At 42.2% G+C, this 8600-nt stretch overlaps 1 protein-coding gene across 2 annotated transcripts; it reads left to right on the top strand.

Annotated features, from left to right (window-relative positions):
* Positions 1 to 1065: 1065 nt before the first annotated feature.
* LOC104838285 (chromosome unknown open reading frame, human C6orf62) lies at positions 1066 to 8319 on the top strand. 2 transcript variants are annotated; one of them, XM_010577946.1, is made up of 5 exons: positions 1066 to 2628; positions 4603 to 4776; positions 5348 to 5470; positions 6357 to 6491; positions 7039 to 8319. In XM_010577946.1, the coding sequence occupies exons 1-5, from the start codon at positions 2500 to 2502 to the stop codon at positions 7162 to 7164; spliced, it is 687 nt and encodes a 228-aa protein (XP_010576248.1). In that variant the 5' UTR covers positions 1066 to 2499; the 3' UTR covers positions 7165 to 8319. The 2 variants fall into 2 exon arrangements, with proteins under 2 accessions (XP_010576248.1, XP_010576247.1); XM_010577945.1 differs by having other exon boundaries at positions 1071 to 2628; positions 4600 to 4776.
* The last annotated feature ends 281 nt before the right edge of the window (positions 8320 to 8600 follow it).

The following is an 8600-nucleotide window of genomic DNA, read 5'->3' as shown; positions in this document are numbered from 1 at the left end:
GCCCCGCTCCCCCCCCTCCGCTGAGAACTGCGTTGAGCAACCCCATCCGGGTCCTTGTCCGGCGGGCCGTGGCCCACTCGGCATCACGTGGGGCAGGAGGGCGGTGGCACGAGGCGTGACAGTGGGGGGGGGAGGAGCAGGGAAGTGCGACCCGGATTCTTGGTGTGGCGACGGCTCGGAGATGCTCTGCCGCCGTCATACTCTCCCCTCTGTCTCTCCCGAACAGGAGTGTCTGTGGCTAGCGAGGCTACCGCTGAGCCTTACTGCCTGGAGCACAACGTTCTGTGCCCCCCCCCAGGGGTGGGGCACTTGCGCTTGGTACGCGCCCGCCAGAGCGCGCCTGCGCAGTGCGGGCAGGGCGGTGCCTGTGTGACTCAGGCGCTGCCATTTTGAGTGGTGGGTCCTGGCCGCGCAGCTCCGCTCCGCGCTCGCTCCCTCCCGTGCCGAGGCACAGGCGCAGACCGAGGCGCTGCCGCTCGCTCCTGCCGTCGCCTTCGAGGACGTCCCGGGACCGCCTGGGCGAAGAGAGGCTCGCCTCAGCCCTTTCGTCCTTCTCCCGGCCGTCCCCGTCCTCCTCCTCCGCTGCCGCTCCGGGATCTCTATGCCCGCCGCCCTCCGTAGGAGCCACTAGCGCAGGGACCCGCCGCCGTCTCCTCCTCCTTCCGCTGCTGCCACCGCCGTCGCCTCTTCCTCCTTCTCCTCTTCCTCTCTCCGCCACCATTTCCCCACTCCCCGGCACCGGGGCGCTGAGCTAGACTATGGGGACCAGGTTGGGGCTGAGCAGCGGCAGAGCGGGCGGCCCGGTCACCGTGTCCACTGCAGCAGGGATGGGGGGGCTCCGCGGCTTCGTGGCTTTATCTTGACATGGCTCCTCTCCGTGCTGCTAGCAGCGCCGCCGCCTCCACTGCTCCTCCTGCGCCCGCCGGCTGCGGGTAGCGAGCGGGCCACGGTCTCGGTCTCTTGCCTGAGTCTCTCAGTCTCTTGCTTAAGTAGGGGGGGGGAAGTTTTGGGAGGGGTTCCTTTTTTTTGGTTTTTTTTCCTTTTTTTCCCTTTTCCTTTCTTTTTTCTTTTTGTCAAGAGAGGAGGGGGAATACTTTTTCCCCTCTTCCTAACCTGGTCTGACGAATTTGCTAACCTAAAAACTTTTAACCCCGACTAATCAAACACCTGGGGGGGAAAATGTCTGGAGAGAGGAAGAAAATAACCTGATAACCGGGGATTTGCTTTTTTGGGGGGGAGGGTGTTTTAGAGGTTTAAAATTGCAACCTAGGCTTGCAATTAAAAAAAGAAACCTCGCAAAAATTTTGACACCGAAAACCTGTTTTGCGAGAAAAGCAGGAGCAAAACTCTCCATGTTTTCCAAGTCGTGACCATGAAGTGAGAGGGGAGACGCCGTGCTACTGTGGGTGTCCCGCTGCCCTGGGCACAGGCCGCCCGCTGCAGCCTCTGCCGTCTTGTGTAGAGAGAGGCCTAAGGAGAAGCGAAAAGCATTGGCCATGCACAGCCTCGGCTAACTGTGCTCGCTGTGGAGCGCAGCAGCAGCAGAGAGAGAAGGATCCCCGGGGGATCGGCAGCCCAGGGAGCGTGTGAGGTGTTGGGGGATGTAGGGCTCTCCCACTGGTAAGGAGCCCGGGTTTGGGGCACCGATTTGGGTTTTAGTCTCTAGGTGAGATAATACTGTCCCTTGAACCCCTGCCCGCCCCTCGTCTATGGCCATCATGATCCCTCTTCTCTTTGGCAGCAGTAGCCTCAGGGCAATGATGTGCCTGATGATGAGCAGGATGAAGTTAGAAATGACTCCGCTGTTTTTTCTCTTTGCTCCCCTGCAAACCAGCACTGTGTTGTCTGTAGTTGATTTTGTTGTTGTTGGCAGAGAAATGTCATACCTCCCAGGATGTGCACTCCTCCTTTGCACCCTTTTCTCTGCTCTCCACCAAGTGTAATAATTCTAAAGAACAAAAAAAAAAAGACGGGCAACATAGCAATAGTGGAAAGCTGGGAATAATAATCAGTAGAGTCATGAATCTGGCTGGGGTAAAACGCAATTTGTAATTTCAGCTTCATTTTTTTTTGTAAGCAGAGCAAAAGTACCCCCCCCATGGATTGGGCTTGTGCCAGTTGCTTTTTATTGTACACATAAATTGTGATAAGATTTGTTTTTTGTTTTTTTTTTTTCTCATTCTTACCCACTTATTCCTGCGGCTAAACTGTTCAAATTTTTGTCTTCAAAATTCTTAGGGTTTTTTTTTCTTGGTTTATTGTAAACCTCTTGTCCAGCCATGGCTGGACAACTACTTACTTTGTTTCTTGACCCCTCCGATACGACATTCTCGTAAAAATATTGCCTGAGGTGCGGTTTTGGGTTACATTAGTGTTTTATCTATTCAGTCGTATTAGCAGGAATAAAACGACTTGTTTCTGTTGTACTTGAGTCTTACGAAAAGGTGCCCATAGTTTAGCAACAGTTTCCAAAGGCTTTAGTACCACCTGTATTACAAAATGGGGGACCCAAACTCCCGGAAGAAACAAGCTCTGAACAGACTTCGTGCTCAGCTTAGAAAGAAAAAAGAATCTTTAGCTGACCAGTTTGACTTCAAGATGTACATTGCCTTTGTGTTCAAAGACAAGGTAACTTGGTTTTAATGTTTCTCTCTTACTGTGTTGTCTGTTACAATGCATGTTGACTACACTGTGCAAAGTCTTGCTGCCTGATTGCATCCTATGGTTTATCCTGAATAAATTCCATTGACTTTCTAACATTTTTTACATGGCTAATTGCTATAAAATTTACTTAGTTCATGTTTGCAATTTTGGCTTTTTGTATGTTTGTAGTTTTGTAATGCAGAGGGTGCTAGTGCCTCATTAAATGATTACTTGGTAACTTCTGCATTGGGTAAATATTTTTCAAAGTTACTGTAACTCATTAAGCCTAATTGGGGTCTGAATTGCATAATTGTTGGCTGTGAACAGTGGAGTTGGAAAGGGAGACCTGGCTGGAGCGATTGCTAAAGTTACTGCGTTTAACTAGATAAAGCAGAAGGGAAGACCTGGCAGTTGAAGGGAGGAGTTGTAAAATGCAACACTGAAATGGCCCAAGCATGCAGGCATATGTGAAACTGCTGCTACCATTTTGAAAGGGAGTGGGGAGGAAAAGAGGAAGTCTTCATTTGCTTGGCTGCCTCGCCTGCTGCTGGATGCTACGTGTCTGGGCCAGGGTGGTATTTCTAAAGTTAATTAGACCCAGAATTGTAGGAGAGTTTCCGTCCACAGAAGAAATAGGTGCTTATACTAAGTGAATGAGCTGAACAAATGATGAACAAGTGAAAATAGAAGCAAGTGGCAACAGGGTACATAATGTGCGAAATGCATGTAGATAAGCACTGAAATTCTTTAAGCCCCTCAAATGTATAGTTTTTGCATTTGCTGTAATAGTTATGTGTGTTTTAATGAAGACTCTGTTCTTTGAACTCTTAATTGAAAAGTTTCCGTGAAATTCCTAAGTTCAGTTTGCTTTTGTTCATCAGTTCTAGTGCAAACAGAGATGGATGTAGTGGGATGTAATTTCTTGGTACTGTCTCATAGTCATAAAGAGAAATATGAATGTTTAGTCAGTGGTAACAATTAGATTTTCTTAGATGATATGACTTTAATAGTTTTGGTTGGAGCATTCATACTACTTCCTGGTTGCTTTGTAGAAATTTGTTGCAAATGCCTGTTTTAAATCCTGTAAAATTTGCTTATCGCAGTGAACTGAAGATGTCCATCCAGTACCAGTTTGCTTAAAGTAGTTCAGCTCAGCCTAGCTTGGTCAGCAAATAGGTGCCTGTTATATATGTTCTGGCTGGGGGTGTGAAGGATTATTTGATAAAATATGCTTTGCCTGTTATGTAGTTCTTAAATAGGTCAAGACTTCTCATGAGCTATAAGAAAGCTGTTAGAAGGAGACATACAACTTTAAGTGATTTTACATACAGCAAAAACTCTTCCAAATTCCCCATAATGTTTTGGCCTTGTTTGAGAGATACTGAAATATTTGTAGTCAGCATAAAGGTTATTTAGCAGATTAAAATAGTCCTTCTTTGAGGAGGTTATGACTTCTAGCTAACTTCAGATTGGATCTTGATCATGCACTGCTACCAAATGTGGCATTGAAAGACTTCACTTTTCATAGAAGGCCAACTTTAAAGTATTGCAAAGGCCAGGGGTGGGGAAATGGGGATGGGGGAAGTGTTACTTGATTTGCAAAGAGAAGCTTGCAGAGGGCTCTTGGTCAGCCCAAAGTCATGTAATCTATGTGATAAAAGGGCAGTTCTGTTAATGGTTGGATACAACTTTAATGTTTGCAAGATTGGCGTGTAAATCTGTATCTTTGGAGACTACAAAAACATCTTCAACTTCTTATAAAAAGTTGTTGGACTGATTCTGTTTAATTTATAAAATTTTGCATGTAAATTTTAGTGTGGTTTGTGTCAAAGTCCTAACTTGTGATGTGCACTTTATATATGAATGCTAAGAGAAAATCATAAACTCTGAAATAAACTGTTAGCTATAATTGCCTAGAAGGGATTGTAATCTTGATGTAACCTGTGCTTTTTTTAGAAGAAGAAGTCAGCGCTTTTTGAAGTGTCTGAAGTGATACCAGTCATGACCAATAATTATGAAGAAAATATCCTGAAAGGTGTGCGGGATTCCAGCTATTCTTTGGAAAGTTCCTTAGAGCTTCTGCAGAAGGATGTAGTACAGCTTCATGCACCCCGCTACCAGTCTATGCGCAGGGTAAAGTTCCTCTTGACACTTGCTGAATTCTAGTTTTTCAACACTTGTGCTTTTCCTTGTGAATCTTAAGGCTAATCTTGCTTTTTTTCTCTGTGCTGCATGAGGGTTCTGCAGGCATGTGTTTATGGGATCTAGTTTGAAGGGTTAACAGCCTACGTGTTCTGTTCTGAAATTCTGTTTAAATATGTAGTGCTGAAGCTTGACCTTTCATCTGTCTCACTCAGATATGCCTTGGGAATTATATCTTCTTGCCATCCTTGTCCTTTAGTAGGCATGTGTTAATTCTTGCAATAACTTGCTGTACAACTAAGTGGGTTTGCTCTGAATATTGGAAGATAGTCTTTGCTAATGTTTTCTTAAAGTTGGAATTTATATTAACTGGATTCTGATACTAAAACTCAGTGGAAGGCAAGGAAGACTTTAGTTGTGCTAAGAGTAATACAAATGGAAAATTACATAAACATGGTAATAAGTACCACCTTTAAATGATGTGCCTGTATAGATTAAGTTGCTTATCTGTATCTTTGACTATAATGGAGGGAATGTAAGTACAGAACTTTACTACTTACAGGACGTGATTGGCTGTACTCAGGAGATGGACTTCATTCTTTGGCCTCGTAACGATATTGAGAAGATAGTCTGTCTCCTGTTTTCTCGGTGGAAGGGATCTGATGAACCCTTTAGGCCTGTTCAGGTATTTGTTTTTGTTTTTATAACTTCAGTAAGTAACTTACACCTGGAGGGGAAGGTAAGTACTGTCTCTTCTTAACCAATAAGTTGATAAGGTATGTGATTTCTGTGGATGTTAAAGTATGCTGTCTGTTTTTATTTATCAAGTAGTCAGTGTTTTGAATGCCAAATTCTGGTTCCTATCTTTATGCACTGTTATGTTAGCACTTGCAGAATTTAAGTGTCTGAAGGGCCTTTGCAAATGATGTGTATGTATAAATACATGCATGATGTTAGTGTTTGTACAAGTGGATTAGATGTGGCTTTTAGTACAGTTGAACCTTTGTCTAAATACGATGGTGTCATTAAGGGTCTGCGAGTTTCCTAAGTTGCTGTATTTTGTTAGATGAAAGAGGGTCTGAGATGGAATTGTTTCATAATAATTTTACCTTGAAATAAACTTCAAACATTTTAGACTATTTTTTCAGTAGCCAGCTTTAGCAGTTTACGTTCAGATTTTTGAACAATGTTACATGTATTTTCTGTGCTGGTTCTGCAATAATGGGAAGCTGTTGGAAGAAATGTGCTGTGTTGTTGATGCACAGGGATGTTCTGCCACAACAAGCTAAATCTGGTTTTATACATGCAGTTAAAGTTGTACCTTTGAATTGTTAATCCATTGTTGCAATGACTTAACGTCAATGTTGGCAGAATGAAACTAGGTAATGCTTTAAATAGTGCCAAGACTCAAGTGTGGTGGTGTTGCTGTGGTCCCCAATTTTCTGCTTTTCATAGATGAGAAAAGGAAAGAAACAAAAGTCATGGTAAAGCCCCAGATTGAAGAAGATTAATTGGTTAAATGTGAGCTTTAGCTTAATAAATATTTTATTCCCTTCCCTCACACAATGCAGGCCAAGTTTGAATTTCATCACGGTGACTACGAAAAACAGTTTCTGCATGTTCTGAGCCGAAAGGACAAGACTGGAATTGTTGTCAACAACCCTAACCAGTCAGTGTTTCTCTTCATTGACAGACAGCACTTGCAGGTAAGTTTATTTTGTCCCTCTTCTTAACAAGTGTCTTTTAATGATAAAATACTTTTTCTTAGGAACATCAGTGATTTTACTGCAAAATACTGAAGTAGAAAAATTGATCATGCATTCATGCTTGCATTTCAGCAGTTTCAGAGGAACCTTACAGTATAAATAGGATTCATACATGCAAAAACTAGCTGTGGGCCACAGATGTGTTCACATAGAATGAATTTAATGTTCTTGTATTGAAAATTAAGTTCTAAAATAGACTTAATGGTGTTTTGGAAGAATTAAAACATTGGCTTAATGTGGGTGATACTACAGAAATTATTCAAGTGAAGAATGAACAGAGTAGTGAAAATATTTTGGACATTACAGGTCACAGACTAATTTTGAGTTTGAGCTGTTTATACGGATGAAACAGTGGCTTTTAAATGTCTGTGGTTCCACAACCAGCAGCAAGCTAATAATTGGGCTGGATCTGCTGGGGGTCTGCCTGTTAGTCTTGAGTTACCTTTCATGTTTAATAGTTTTTCTTTGGGTTTTTCTTTGCCTCTAGACTCCAAAAAACAAAGCTACAATCTTCAAGTTATGCAGCATCTGCCTGTACCTGCCACAGGAGCAGCTCACTCACTGGACGGTTGGTACCATAGAGGATCACCTCCGTCCTTACATGCCAGAGTAAGGTACTGGCCAGCAAAATGGGGAAGATCACAGAATGCAGCAGTGGATTTTCACTTTCCTCACCACTTTATTCTTTCAGAATTTAGAAGAAAATGGACTCATGTTCAGAACACTATACATTGTGAAACTTGATCATCCTGGATTTTTTTTATCATTTGTATCTCAGAACTTTACATTTTTTTTAGATGTTTTCTGCATGGACCTTGTGAAAGAGAGGATGCTCTGCACGCTTCTGCACTGCATCAGCATCTTACTAAAATGTGAAATGAAGGGACTGTACACTGAAACAAATGTATCCGAAAGCACAAAGTGATCATTTGTGGTGGTGTTCCCATTTGTGCTGGTCATGCCCCCTAACATCTATAATGTTAACCATCAGTATTTGGAGGGTGAGAAGTGAATGTAACGGGTATAAAAGCCTTATAGCTTTGCTGTTAATGATTGTATCAAAGAGCACTATCATTCATTTTAATGAACAGAAAAGTGGCTATTACAATAGGAAGTAAATGCGGGAAAGAAATCTTTCTTTAAAAAAAAGCATCTCATTTAATGTGTAGGCATTTTTTGCCTCTTTTATTTTGCTGGGCCATGTCTAAGTTTACTGGCACTTTTGTTTTGGATCTCTTTCCCCAAGTTGCTGTATAACTGTATGAAAGTATTCTTTTTGAGTTGGATGCATTTATACAGATGAGGCAGACCTGGAGTCTGAAGTTGCTAAAGCAGCTAAAAATAAAGTAAAATAATAGCTGCAGAAACAATGTTGGTAGAGGATTATTTTTTCTTGAGAGTTGAGACTTGTAAACTTGCAGGTGAACTGTGCAGGACATACTGGTTTCTAAAACATTTCTTATGGAAAACCCGTTGAGGTTTTTTTCTTTTGGAATAGACATTATAAAACAATGTAAAATAGTGTTTGGAGTGTCAAAAGTTGGTTCTGACAGAACATTTTAAGATTGTGCAATGATAAAAGGAAGACTACTGTATAGTTTTGATGACAAAGAAGGCTCTGCTTAAGGGTTGAGTACTTTACTGGAGTAAAACTGCATAAGCCTGCTCCCTTTGGATAAAACTAGTGCTTACCTGTTAAAAACTTGTATTTAGCTTTTGTTTGGAATTGGAAAAAATTGGAACTTAAATAAAATTAGGTGAAAGATGACTGGTTTTATTTATGGAAATCCTATGAATTGAATTTTAGCAGTGTCTTGGTGTCACCCATTGCAAACACTGAAAATGTACAGGCTGTAAAATGGTAGTAAGATTAACAAAGAGTAGTGGCAAAGGTGTTCTGTATGTGGGCAGTATGTTTGTTCTGAAAAGTAGCTGTTGGAAATAATTGAATTACTAGCATACTATTGTATTGGTACATGGATATTTTTAGTTCTTTGGTCATCCTACAGGTTAAACTGGAGCTCCTTAGAAAAACACCACCCAAAAGCT

This window comes from Haliaeetus leucocephalus, unplaced genomic scaffold, assembly GCF_000737465.1.
Source record: "Haliaeetus leucocephalus isolate CR32 unplaced genomic scaffold, Haliaeetus_leucocephalus-4.0 Scaffold587, whole genome shotgun sequence".
Lineage (NCBI taxonomy): Eukaryota > Metazoa > Chordata > Aves > Accipitriformes > Accipitridae > Haliaeetus > Haliaeetus leucocephalus.
This window is presented reverse-complemented; position numbering and strand designations above follow the sequence as displayed.